The following is a 14,494-nucleotide window of genomic DNA, read 5'->3' on the forward strand; positions in this document are numbered from 1 at the left end:
ACAAACAAAGTACAGACAGGTAGCGGATCATGAGGAGATATTCACAGATTTTTGACAGAAAAGTGATTTTGACAACAAGCGTTCTCCAGAATCACTGACTCCTGGATTGCGGGGCGCTCCGGTGGCGTAGTGGATAGAGCGTGTAACATATTGGCTCCGGCCTTCGTTGCAGTGGTCGCGGGTTCAAATCCGACCCGTGGACCTTTACTGCAGGTCATCCCCCCTCTCTCTCTCTCTCTCGTCTCCCCATTTCAACTCTGTACTGTCTAACAAAGCTTGAAAATGCCCAAAAAATAATCTTTCTAAAAAAAATATTAATCCTGGATTGTTCAAAATTCCAATAGCAGCGTCATAGGCTCCGTAGAACTCACAACAATCTCTTGTTTCTGTCCGTAGGCTCCGTGCTCTAACGTCCCACCCCCCTTCGAGCACTTTGCCGAGCCCAAAATGAGGTCTCTGCAGTGGGATACCAAGTCGTTGAATAGCTGGGCCCCTAACCATGGTTCACAGGCACGTTTGTACTGCACCCTTTTATTCAGCACCCCCTCACCCATTAGGGAATCCTGGGGAATCAATAACACACTCCCGGGTAAGTCTAGAATGGAAACCAAGTGTCCGGTGTCTTTACGGAAAAGCTTGGTGGTTAGAATACGGCTGGCTGTGAAAGGAAAAAGAAAATTGATTTAGAATGATTTGTATAGTTAAAAAATAAATAAATAAAACATACAGCAGAATTAATACAATTTAAAGTGAAATAAATTAAATAAAATACAATTACAATTATATAAAAAAAATTAAAGATTAATTATGTTAGTCTAAATAAAGACAATATGTTGATTAAATATATTAAAGAAATATTTATTAAAATAAAATAAAATAAAATAAAATAAAAAGCCTAAACACTGTGCAACTGCAATTTTTTTTGGAATGTCCTTTTGAAATATATTTTTAAGAGACATTTTCACCCAAAGTTTTCATAAAATAATTCTATTTATGTGCTTTAGAAGTTAAGAATTTTTGGTTCAGAGTTTTGCTAAAATAAAAACTAATGTTGAGATAATGTCCGTTAAAGATGGTTGTATAGGAGAAATATTACAGATGCAAACAGACAAGGTTTATTCAAATTAACACCTGAATGTACATGTTGGACCTTTTGATTTATACTAGTATGAAAGAAGACATGTTATGGAAGATAAATAGACAAAAATCTCAAATTTATGACAGTATTTGCAGCTTGTATATTGAAACTTTCTCCTCTTACCCATCTCCGGAGTGAGATTGTCACCGGCTCCACGCGAGAAACAAACGTACACAACCATTCCCTCCTGGATCTATGGACAGACACACAGTTAGAATTCACCATGGTTGCGTTCCGAATCGCATACTCTTTCTTTTTTCTATTCTACATACTACATCCGACGATAAAAATAATCTAGTTAGGATGCAGTAGGCATACTATTGGGACATACTTTACTCTCTTATTTCATCATAACATTGCGCCTTGATCTTGCCTCTTGCTTTTATATCCGTCACATCCCTGTTTGTTTTCATACGGAGGCTTCGTCTCGATGTGACGTCACTTCACGTGCGCACTGGATTGTGGGTCAGAATTGCCCAAATAGGATGCACTTTTCAACACTAACAATCTTGGCCGCATGAAGTAGGACATCCGGGTACTTCTAACCATCCTAAATCTGGCCACAAGAATCGGGACATCCTAAATCTTCTTTCTACATACTATATAGTAGAAAGTATGCGATTCGGAACGCAACCAATGTGTGTTTAGGAGAGTAATGTTCAAATAATTAATTTTTAATAATCTCTGAGATAGAATCACAAAATAAGGAAAATGGTGCTGGCTAAAAATACGATATTGTAGAATTGAGTATTCAGGCCGATAACTTATGTTGCCTACACAGACAGACAGACAGACAGACAGAAAGAGACACACACACACACACAGACAGACAGACAGACACACACCTCTGTCCATTGAGCGTCCGCCCCGTCCAGAGCAGATTTGGTTTTGACCCTCGCTGAGCTGACCTGCTGGATGACCGCTCGGGCCTGGAGCTTCTTAGGCCTCCGAGAGGGAGCAGGGCTGTTTACACACACACACACACACACACACACACACACACACACACACACACACACACACACACACACACACACACACACACACACACACACACACACACACACACACACACACACACACACACACACACACACACACACACACACACACACACACACACACACACACACACACACACACACACACACACACACACACACACACACACACACACACCGTTAACCTCATGAAGTCAGTGTCAACATCAATGGACTTTTGCGTTATAGCAATACCCGAAAAAATTTTTGAGTTCAATATTTTGACGTGACTTTTCACGTTTACTGTGAATTCACCATAAAGATTTAATCCTGTCTCATCACCAAAAAACAAAACATACATTTCATAATAGTTTTTATTATCAAAGATCTATTTCTAGCTCGTCAATTCTTCGACTCACTCATTAAAAAGGTCCTTTGTTAACATTATTAACATTTCTTTCACTAAATTAACCCTGAGTAGTAGTCTTTATATGGAGTCTATGGTCTATATACAGTATATGTTGTTGTTACATGTAATTTATGATCTTCAGAGGAAAATCTTGACTGTTTCAGAAATATTTAAAAGTTCCTCGTAGATACTTTAAAGGGGCAGTGTGTAATATGACATCATCAAGAAAGTTCTACAAAGTTCTAGAATGCAGCGCTCCCTGGGTAACTACACCCCTTTTGAATAATAACAGAAGATACAGTACTTCAAGGACAAGAACAATTCTAAATTTTAAACAATGCACCTGATGACATTCCAAAAACATGGATTCCTCCATAAGACTTGCCTGCTCAATGTACAAAATGTAATATTAATATTTGTAATTCTCCGCTCAGGAGGATAATTCAGATTATTGGCAGAGGTGATTTTACACCAATGAGGACATATTTATGAATCAGGATATTGATTTTAGCTAATAAATTGCTTAAAATGTTACACAGTGTCCCTTTAATGTTAGTATCACCTCGCTGCCTCCGTAGCGTGTGCGGCTGTCTGTCCGGTTGCCGACCCAGGGATAGTGAACACAGGCCAGGGCTTACAGCTCGGAGCGACCACCGGATCCAACCCAGCGCTGGAGCTTTTCTTAGCAGCAGGAGAGCTTCCCTCTGTGTCTCCACTCCTCTTCTTAGGACGGCCCACCACACCACGGCTTATGGTGGAGGTGAATATTTGAGCCGAGGTCTTGCGCCCTACGCTTGGGCTTGTAGGGTGAATTTGCTTGCCTGTAAAACACATATAGAGGTGCATTGCTAAAAAATTTGAATATCATTGAAAAGTCCATTCAAAAACTGAAATTTTAATATATTCTAGATTCATTACACACAAAGTGAAACATGTGAACCTTTATTTCTACAGGTAAATCACATTGAGACCGAAGACTCTTTTGCAAGGGAGACCTGTTTTTCTTTCCCACGTTACCATTCACACACACATTCATACACCGATAGCAGCAGGCTAACTATCGACATTCACACGAGGCAAGGTGGGTTAAGTGTCTTGCCCAAGGACACAACAACTATGACACAAGTGGCAGGGCGGGGATCGAACCTCCAACCCTTTGATCATCGGCCGACCCGCTCTACCACCTGAGCCACAGTCGCCCCACAGTCGTGAAGCCTTTCTTTCGTTTGAATTCAGATGATTATAGTTTGCAGCTCATGGAATTTAAAAAGACCAGCATATGACCGTAAAACCAGTCAACAAAAGGATTTAGTCTATAATACAGAAATGTCAACTTTCTGTCAAGAGTATGTTTATTCTAGATTAATTTAATTTAAAACTTAAATTACAGAAAAATAAACTTTTCATTGATATTACATGTTTTTAGATGCATATTTATAAACTGTATATTTATATATTATTTATTTTTTCATTGATGGCTATACTCAAAATGTCATTATCTATTAAGCCAATAGTCATTATATATATATATAAATCAGGGAGAAAGGGTGAGATTAAATAAGTTTCATTCTTCTCAGCCCTTTTCGAACAGGTAAAGCAAAGTGTTAGACAGATTATTTTCATTTGTGGTTTTCATTGTGTGTGAATATTACTTTATTGTAACTGTCTCTGACACTTGTTTCATTTATTTGATTGTTTATTATTGCTTTTTATATTTTTATTATTTAAATAAAAACATTTCCAATTCAATTCAAATGCAACTTCCTGATATTTGTATGTCACTGGAAAAAAAAAAAAAAAAAAAAAAAAAAAAAAAAAAAAAAAATTAAATTGCTTACCTGTCACTTGTGTGATTTTGGGACCTGGTACCGGTTGTCTAGGCGACTGTGTTGTCATGAAAACATTGGTTGCTATGCGCTGGGCTAGGTAGCGATGTGTCCTCGCGCTGCCTCTATTAACCAGGCTTTGAACTTGTGTCTGAACATTTGGAGGCGCGATGGAGATATTGGTCGCCTTATTATTATTATTATTATTCTTCTTCTGCGCTTCAGATTGGGCAGAATTCTCGGCTGCTTTCACTGACCAAAGGCGGGTGACATACAGCGGGTTGGGGGTGGTGGGGTCTTGGTTTACGGAGGTTTTTAGATGCAGGAGAATGGGGATTCTGGTCTGAGCTTGGGCTGTGGTTGGTGTGGATGCAGGAGGAGGCTTGGAGGACACAGGAGTTCCCTAAGAGAGAAAGGAGAGGAAAGTTTAGTTAGGTAGAATATGTTTGATTTTTTATTTATTTTTTTACAACAGTGTGTGTGTAGCTATGGTATTGGTAATCGGTTTCTTGAATAGTCCTCGTTTTAAATTAACTTTTTTTTTCATGTGTATGTTTGTTTTTACATTTTTTCCCATTCACAAAGGTATTTGTAATGGAAAAAGAACAAAATTAAGTTGAAAAAAAAATATTTTCATATCAAATGCTTTGACTGCATGGTCCAGTTTACACTTTTTTTGTGTGTGTGTGTGTGTGTGTGTGTGTGTGTGTGTGTGTGTGTGAGAGAGTGTGAGTGTGAGTGTGAGTGTGAGTGTGAGTGTGAGTGTGTGTGTGTGTGTGTGTGTGTGTGTGTGTGTGTGTGTGTGTGTGTGTGTGTGTGTGTGTGTGTGTGTGTGTGTGTGTGTGTGTGTGTGAGTGAGTGAGTGAGTGAGTGAGTGAGTGAGTGTGTGGGTGTGTGTGTGTGTGTGTCACAGACCCTGTTTCCACCTGGCATTAATATGTGGTTCTGAGGAATCCGATCGTTATATGTAAATGTAATATGCTTGTTCACACCTGGCCTTAACAATGCGTCTTCTATGCGCGTTTGCGATCCGGATTCGAATTCCCCGCGCTGTATGGAAATCAGCTCGTACATCATTTCCGCTTATAGGCTACTGTTGTTTTTAAGCGGCGGGGGCAGCAGTGCCCCGCCCTTGCCTAGTCTGCCGGAAATAAAAGAAGAAGAAGAAGAAGTGTTGACCATCCACGACCATAGACATTATAAATCCCTTTATAATGTCTATGGTCACCTCGGCAAGAGTCTTGTGTTTTGGTGAAAATGTGAGCACAGCACTGTTTATTGTGTGGTGTTTTCCTCGTCAATAAATTAATCACTTGGTTACACTGTGTCCCACTGCGTAGCTGCCGCAGCCAGCACTGTTCGCTCACTGTCTCTATTATGAGTTGCACCGAGCCGTCTCTGTGTGTTTACGCCATAGATAGTAGTAGGCTAAATACACGCTCACAACAACACGGGGGGAATAAATAAAAAAGCGGCTGGTTTGACCGAGCAAAAACGAGAGACCGCTGGCTTGACCACAGTTGGTCGAAAGAATCATTTCCGCCTTGTGTAGTCACCTCGGCTAGAGTGAAGAGAGTCAGTGTGTTTTGGCGAAAATGTGAGCGCGGCACTGTTTATTGTGTGGTGTTTTTCCTCGTCATTAAATGAATCAGTTGGCTACACTGTCCCACTGCTACGATGTCACGAAGCTGCCGCAGCCAGAGCTGTTCGCTCACTGTCTCTATCAGTTGCACCGAGCCGTCTCTGTGCTCACAACAACACGGGGGGAATAAATAAAGAAGCGGCTGGTTTGACCATGCAAAAACAAGAGACCGCTGGCTTGACCACAGTTGTTCCACACATAGACTTTATTATTTACCTGCAACGGTGCGCTTTTATGACGTGAATTGTCGCGTGAATGAGTACGCCTTTCCGCCCAGTCACTCGCCGCAGTTGAGTGGGCGGGGCCTAATGTGTATGAGATACGCATACGTGTTTCCACTGTTAATGGGTATGTGGATATGTGGTCTCAAACCACCTCCGAATGTGGATAATCTCAATGCGCATTCAATGCGCATTGAGCGTGTTTCCACCTGTAGTTAGCGCGATCGGATCCTAAAAACCACATATTAATGCCAGGTGGAAACAGGGTCTCAGTGACTGACTGACTGACTGACTGACTGACTCACACTGACGTGTGAATGTCGATAGTTAGCCTGCTATCGGTGTATGAATGTGTGTGTGAATGGTAACGTGGGAATGGTAACGTGGGAATGGGAACAGGTCTCCCTTGTAAAAGAGTCTTCGGACTCAATGGGATTTACCTGTATAAATAAAGGTTAAAAAAAAACAAAAAAAAAACTGACTGACTGACTGACTGAGTACGTGTGTTACTCCAAGCTGAAGCTGAATAATCCCACCTTCTCTCTGTCCTTTGAACTGCTCTCTGTCTGTTTCTCTCCACCAGCTTCCTCCTCGTCTTCGTCACTGAAATCATCTCCGTCGTCTCCACTGTCACACCGCAGGAAATAAATACACAGAAGAAGAAAGATACAAAGATATTAAATATTAGATTATATGACAAGATATCAACTGTTCACAAATACTACAGCTATAAATATTTCCTCTATTTGAATTACTATAACTTATTGTGTTACAGAGAACTTTATTCTTATTAGTGTGCAGCTGTGGTGAAGTGTGTAGGGCGGTCGTCCACTGGGTTACAGGGTTGGTGGTTCGATCCCCCGTCTCCCCGCCACATGTCAAAGTGTCCCTGGGCAAAGAGACACTGAACCCCACATTGCTCCCGATGGTTCAGAGAGCGCTTTGCATGGCAGGCAGCACCCCATGGACATTCATGTATATGGCATTTTGTGTAATGTTTATGCAATCTGTCCTGTTTGATAATTTCAGGGGTCAGGGGTAAACTTTATTGTCCTGTTAAGGAAATTTGTCTTGGGCATTGTGCTACATTTTGCTTAACCAGTAGACAACAAAAATATGACACAGTAAAAACACAGTAAAACCTCGGCCTACACATTGGACAAAGCTAAAACAACAAGAACATCACACGGTAATTCTAGGACATAAAAACATTCAGACAATTTAAAGTGCGAGGAAAGTGCGAGAAAAAGTGCCTGAGTTTATTGCACACTGCTCTATTGCACGTGGTCTATTGCACTAGTTAACCAGGCCTATGGACATTAATGCATTTAAAATGCTGTACAGTAAAGTGCTGAGTGCTTGTGTCCATTGCCCTATGGCAATGGACACAAGCACTCAGCACTTTACAGCACTTATAAAAATAAAATTATTAAAATAAATAATTTAATACCGGTCCATGCCTACACACCTGTCCATGCCTTGCTGTATCTGTGTTGACTCCTCCCCTTTCTGCCCTCTGCTCTCTGATTGGTTGGCTGGTTTCTTCCTCTTCCTGGTGCTGCAGTGATCGCAGCTCTCGATCCACTGAATCACGTCAGAGCGCATCGTCTTCCAGAAGAATCTGTGAAGACAACAAGAGATGGATTATGAATACAATATGGTGTTGAACAATCGCACCTCTAATGTTAAACCTGGGGTATATGATTTGGGAAGAAAATAGCAGTTGGGATAGAGATTTGAATCCAAATACCTCAACCGCTCCACTTGTTCTCTTTGGTCCCTCCCCTATGGTCCCTCCCTGACATGCTCTATTACACCAACAAAGTTGTGCCAAAGTGAATGGACAGTCCCAAAACAGCCAATAAGAACAGAGAATCGGAGCCTCGCTCTGATTGGTCAAAGTGTACAGCTCATGTTAACTTTGACCAATCAGAAATCACATACCCCAGCTTTAAGAAATAATACTTTTTAAAATCTCTTGAAAAACGTAAATTACCGCAAAATCATGCTTAATTTTTCCTATTTGTCTTCATGTTTTTAGCTCAGAAACATGAGTTAGCGAGTACGCTTCGCATTGGGTGGTTCTGTCAAGTGGTTATTTGCCTCACAATCGTATAATGCAAACCTACCCATTGTCTATCCCGCTTATACCATTGTCAACAATATGAAATGTACGTATAACAGCCACTTAAAGGTGCAGTGTGTAATATGACATCATCAAGAAAGTTCTACAAAGTTCTAGAATGCAACGCTCCCTGGGTAACCCCAACCCTTTAGAATAATAACAGAAGCTACAGTGGCCTTCAAGGACAAGAACAATTCAACATTTTAAACAATGCACCTGATGACATTCCAACTATGACACTTTCAAGATGGCGGCACTAGGCCTTGGTCCAAAATATGCAGAAATATGGACATATATGAGACCCTTTCTAAGGAAAAAAAATAATAATTAAAACATTTTTTTTCAGCTATTATGCACTAAATTAAATGTACTTATGGATATTATAATTATTTTCTACAACATCTGCTGGGAAATAAAACCCAAAATTCTACACACTGCAGCTTTAAAACACATTTTTAAGCGATAACTACTTCACCTGTGTCAGTGTTTTTTTGTCTGTTACAACCTCCATGTCTTTGCAGGATCAATAAAGTTTTACCTGATCTTGACAATGATTATTTACTATTGGAAAAAGCCCCCCCCCCCCCCTCCCCCCAACCTCTGAGATTATTATAACAACAGTGTGACAGAGGGAAGATAACACTGAAAATGCACTTTAGGAAATGATATCACAGATCAAACTGATTGGACGTCATAGCAGTTATGTATACGCCCATCATACAACAGTTAGGAACCAATCAGATCGCTGGATTTAAGCCACCCGTTTTATAATAATGATGTTGCCTATCCCCCCCCCTCCCACCCTACCTCTCATTGAGCAGCCTCAGACACTTGTTGACGTCCAGGTGGTTGAGTTTGTTGTGATAAACAGCCTAGGCTCTGTAAACGGGCCTGTTGCTAGCTACGGTTGGCCCTCTTTGTTTGCATACCAGTTTACAGATTCTAGGCTGTGTATTAACACCAGATTTGTTTTAGAATACACAGTACAGAGAGGTAGCGGATCATGAGGAGATATTCACTGATTTTGAAAAAAGTGATTTTGACAGCGAGCGTTCTCCAGAATCACTGACTCCAATATCAAATATTTATTTAGTTTTCAATGTGTCGCCACCACTATTGAGACAGCTGGGTTTTTTATTTTTATCACATCTGGCTACTGGCTAGTTTTCATATATTTAGAATTTTTTTTTTTTAAATTAAATCATAATGAGATGTTATTGAAAAAGCCTATCCCCCCCTTACCTCTCATTAAGCAGCCTGAGACACTTGTTGACGTCCAGGTGATTGACTTTGTTGTGATAAACAGCCTAGGCTCTGTAAACGGGCATGTTGATAGCTACGGTGGGCCTATCCCCCCCCCCCCCTACCTCTCATTAAGCAGCCTGAGACACTTGTTGACGTCCAGGTGGTTGAGTTCGTTGTGATAATCCGTCAGCGAGGCGGAGACCGTCTCTCTGCTTCTCAGCACCAGACACAGACGAGAGCCCTGCTGGATGTGCAGCGCGTCATCTAGGAGGACAAGGAGACATTTTAGTTTAGTTTTATTTAACTTTATTGTTTTCCCTATTTCTATCAACATTGTATTAAAAAGATATGACAGTTATTTGGGCGCAAATTATCTAAATATGTATAAAAAAGGGGGGGGGGGACTAGATGAAATGTTATTATTAACCTTTATTCAAACAGGAATATCCATTCAGAACAATGTATAATTTTCGATCAATCAAGAATTTCTTTTTAATTGAGTTCATACCATATATAGTATAATAAACATACACATGAATGTTTTTAACAAACTTCTGATAATTCCATTAACAAGTGGATGGACACATAGTGAGTGATAGAGATTTTAATGAATGTGTTTCGTTTTCGTCCAGACCTTTGATGCTGAACTTCTTGCAGAATCTCCTGAAGGTGTTCTTCTCTACGTAGTGCAGCCCGGGAGGATACGTGCGCTTTCTCAGGTACAGCTCCACGGCATCGTACTTGGCAAAATACGCCTGAGAAACACAGATACACAAGACATTTTAAATACACGCAGGGCAGTAAATTAACGAGCATTTTTCAATGTGGGATTTGGTGGGGGGGATACAGGTGTATGTGCCTTTTTCTTTTTTTGTTATATGTATGTGTGCTTGTATGTTTATAATGTGGCTATGTTGCATGTGTTTTTATGATTGTTTAAAAGGCCTTCTAGGGACAGGCATTGGAAGTTATACAGTAAGTAGCTTTAATAGTGATGCAGTGCATTGTAGTTGTGTTGTTCAAGTTTTTCTATGTGGTAGCATCTGTCCATATCAAATAAAATAAATAAAATATATTTATTTCTTTTTGCCATTTTCAAGCTTTATTAGATAGTGCAGAGTTGAAGTGGGGAGAGAGAGAGAGAGAGAGAGAGAGAGAGAGAGAGAGAGAGAGAGGGGGGATGACCTGCAGTAAAGGTCCACGGGTCGGACTCGAACCCGCGACCACTGCAACGAAGGCCGGAGCCAATATGGTACACACTCTATCCACTACGCCACCGGAGCGCCCCATATCTATTTCTTTCTTTGTCACACCCACAGTTCTCGCCCCATCTTGAACTTACCTCTTCCCCCACATTGGGCACAGACGGGCCTTTGGACAGAGTCTGTGGACCAAACACACAAAACACAAGCTTTTAAAACTATCGGTTTGCTGCACAATTCAAATAAAAAACGGCAAATCCAGCTATGCAAATTAAAAACAGTAAAAGCAGCATTTAAAATGATCAAAAAAAAACAGTGTGTTAAAAATTATATAGATATGGCAGCCTTTTCTTGACTATTTAACAGTACTGAATGGACCTACATGACTTTTTATTTTGTGCTTAAAGGGCACTGTGTAACATTTGAAGTAATGTATTAGCTAAAATCAATATCCTCATTCATAAATATGTCCTCATTGGTGTAAAATCACCTCTGCCCATAATCTGAATTATCCTCCTGATCGGAGAATTACAAATATTAATATTGCATTTTGTACATTGAGCAGGCAAGTCTTATCGAGGCATCCATGTTGGTTGGAATGTCATCAGATGCATTGTTTAGAATTTAGAATTGTTCTTGTCCTTGAAGGCCACTGTAGCTTCTGTTATTATTCTAAAGGGGTGGGGTTACCCAGGGAGCGTTGCATTCTAGAACTTTCTTGATGATGTCATATTACACAGTGCACCTTTAACATTTGCATATAGTTATTGGAAGTCCTTAGAAACCTGTAAAGTAGAGTACGCCATGTTAGTATTTTTTAATATAATTTTTTTCAGTTGTGTGTGTATGTTCTCTCTAAAAAAAAATTATAAATACAGTTAGATTGTTTTGGATAACGCCTGTAACGTACTATAGCTACTAACCGTAGCAGTCAACCAATCAATAAACTTTATTTTCAATGGAAAGACACTGAAGTTTCCCTCATTTACAGTGACGACGAGCATACACAAGAAACACAATCACAAGGAAAATAGGATACAAATTCATATATATTAATTTAAATAAGGTTTAGGGTCAGTGTAGGCACTACCATTACTACTAACCATAGCTAGCAGCATCATGCCCATTTACAGAGACTAGGCTGTGTATTAACAAATAATAAGTAGCCCGTTTACAGAGGCTAGGTCCACTTACCGCGGTGTCGTTGTGTACCAGCAGTGTGGGCACAGCGTCGGGTCTCACGGTCACTTTCCCGGCGCTGCGATCGAAGCTTTCCTCCGTGAAGTGAGTGGAGCAGACAGACGAGCGCAGCCTGGGATGCCAGTGAGGTCGACCCACTGCCTTCATCCACTGGGACATCAGGAGGGGGCTACTGAGGGGGAACCTGGGGGGAGAAGGATGGGGTTAGTGTTAGAGAGTGTGTGTGTGTGGGGGGGTGGGTGGGTGAGTGAGTGAGTGAGTGAGTGAGTGAGTGAGTGAGTGAGTACTACATCCTAACTAGATTCTTTTTATGGTCAGATGTAGTATGTAGAATAGGAGAAAAAAAAGACTACGCAATTTGGAACGCAGTGTTTATCTCATACGTGTGAAATGTCTGTCTGTCTGTCTGTGTCTCTGTCTGTCTGTGTCTCTGTCTGTCTGTCTGTCTGTCTGTCTGTCTGTCTGTCTGTCTGTCTGTGTGTTAATTCCATACGTGTGGAATGTGATCCCCAGCCCTCTCTCCACCGGCCCACAGCAGTTGGTGCAGGTCTGTACGGAGCAGCGCAGCCACTTTCTCTTGGTCCTGGAGAGGCAGGTCTACATACCTGTGTGTGTGTGTGTGTGTGTGTGTGTGTGTGTGTGTGTGTGTGTGTGTGTGTGTGTGTGTGTGAGTGAGTGAGTGCTACAACCTAACTACCGGTAGATTCTTTTGATGGTCTGATGTAGTATGTAGAATAGAAAAAAAAAGAACGCAGGGTATATCTCATACGTGTGAAATATGTGTGTGTGTGTGTGTGTGCGTGCGTGTGCGTGTGTGTGTGTGTGTGTTAATTTCATTACGTGTGAAATGTGATCCCCAGCCCTCTCTCCACCGGCCCACAGCAGTTGGTGCAGGTCTGTACGGAGCAGCGCAGCCACTTTCTCTTGGTGCGTGTGAGGCATGTGGGACAGGAGCTGATGTAGTGTGACAGGTCCCGGGTCACTCCGGACCAGTAGTAATGCTTCAGCAGCGCTTTCTGGCACAAACCCTGCCCCAGGTGAGCCCGCTCGTCATGGAAACGACGAAGGATGGAAGTCACCTGGAGAATTAAAATGGAGGCGTGTGGTTTGGTTACAGTTGTGTTGGGAGTTTTAGATTGTTTTATTTTATTTTTATAAATAATATTTCTTTTTGCATTTTTTTTTTTAATATATATATTTTTTGGGAACAAACAAATATATAGTAAACTGTAGTAAACAGCAGTTTACTCAATACTCTAAACCAAAAATATCAACTTCTAAAGCACTTAAATCAACTAAACTTTCCATAATCATTCTCAGCACTATTCTGAAGGTTATTGCACTATACAGTTTTACAGGGGGATTTGTTTACATTCACAGAGCCTACAGTTAGTTTAACAGAATATTTTCTCTACATATAATTCTTAGTATTGAATAATTCTAACATCATAAATCAAAACTAAATTATTCTGAGGAACCTGGAACCAAACGTAAGACTAAAGAATATGTTTGTAAACCAAACTGTGGGCCCTGCTGCTGTAAAGAACAACAGTGAAACAGTAACTCTTTCAGGAAGCTTTCTAACTTCAAACAGAGTTCCAGGAATCACATTTTCACTGTGAGGAAAGTTTGTTCATTCAGTTATTAGAATATACTAATTGATTCAAACCTCTTCTCTGCTCCGCGGCACTCTGACAGGAGGAGAGACCCGCGTGTACATCAGCTGTCCGTCTGAAACACAAAAGAGATTTCGCTATTATCTGGTTTATTGAGGATTAATGTGAGGGCGACTGTGGCTCAGTTGGTAGAGCGGGTCGGCCGATGATCAAAGGGTTGGAGGTTCGATCCCCGCCCTGCCACCTGTGTCATAGTTGTTGTGTCCTTGGGCAAGACACTTCACCCACCTTGCCTCGTGTGAATGTCGATAGTTAGCCTGCTGCTATCGGTGTATGAATGTGTGTGTGAATGGTAACGAGTAAATGGAAACAGGTCTCCCTTGTAGAAGAGTCTTTGGACTTAATGGGATTTACCTGTATAAATAAAGGTGTAAAAAAAAAAAAAAAAAAAAAAAATGTGGGGGAAAAATCAGTTGTTAATACACAGCCTAGGTTCTGTAAAAGGGTACACTGTAGCTAGCAACAGAGCCTCGGCTTTGTATTAACACTAGATTTTTTTTCAGTGCACACACAATACAAACAGGTAGTGGATCGTGAGGAGATACTCACTGATTTTGACTACTGGTTTTGTTTACATTTCTGGGCCTGTATGTGTGTGTGTGTGTGTGTGTGTGTGTGTGCAGTGTGTGTGTGTGTGTGTGTGTGTGTGTGTGTGTGTGTGTGTGTGTGTGTTGTTCCCTCTCACCTATGAGATCAAAGCGTTTAGACATTCTCTTCAGAGAGCCTCTCCGTCCCTTGCTCTGCATTGGTAACACCTTGTGACTCAGGTATCTGGAAGTAAAAACAAGCTCAGTTCAAGGAGAAGAAAAAAAAAAGATAACCAAATTTTT

General features: G+C 40.9%; 1 protein-coding gene across 1 annotated transcript in view; it reads right to left on the minus strand.

The window, feature by feature from the left end:
• The window catches only part of LOC307261604 (uncharacterized protein), a 21,648-nt gene continuing 7,154 nt past the window's right edge, over positions 1-14,494 (minus strand). Inside the window, exons 7-20 of the mRNA XM_080042185.1 lie at positions 14,350-14,435; positions 13,658-13,719; positions 12,829-13,067; positions 11,983-12,172; positions 10,929-10,970; positions 10,221-10,341; positions 9,709-9,850; positions 7,685-7,837; positions 6,753-6,843; positions 4,366-4,756; positions 3,090-3,348; positions 1,984-2,101; positions 1,262-1,331; positions 1-658 (exon numbers count right to left, since the gene is read on the minus strand). Coding sequence (XP_079898311.1) covers positions 330-658; positions 1,262-1,331; positions 1,984-2,101; positions 3,090-3,348; positions 4,366-4,756; positions 6,753-6,843; positions 7,685-7,837; positions 9,709-9,850; positions 10,221-10,341; positions 10,929-10,970; positions 11,983-12,172; positions 12,829-13,067; positions 13,658-13,719; positions 14,350-14,435 — 2,293 coding nt within the window. The 3' untranslated portion in view covers positions 1-329. The remainder of the gene's footprint in view (positions 659-1,261; positions 1,332-1,983; positions 2,102-3,089; positions 3,349-4,365; positions 4,757-6,752; positions 6,844-7,684; positions 7,838-9,708; positions 9,851-10,220; positions 10,342-10,928; positions 10,971-11,982; positions 12,173-12,828; positions 13,068-13,657; positions 13,720-14,349; positions 14,436-14,494) is intronic.

This window comes from Ammodytes marinus (genome assembly GCF_949987685.1).
Source record: "Ammodytes marinus genome assembly, chromosome: 15".
NCBI lineage: Eukaryota > Metazoa > Chordata > Actinopteri > Uranoscopiformes > Ammodytidae > Ammodytes > Ammodytes marinus.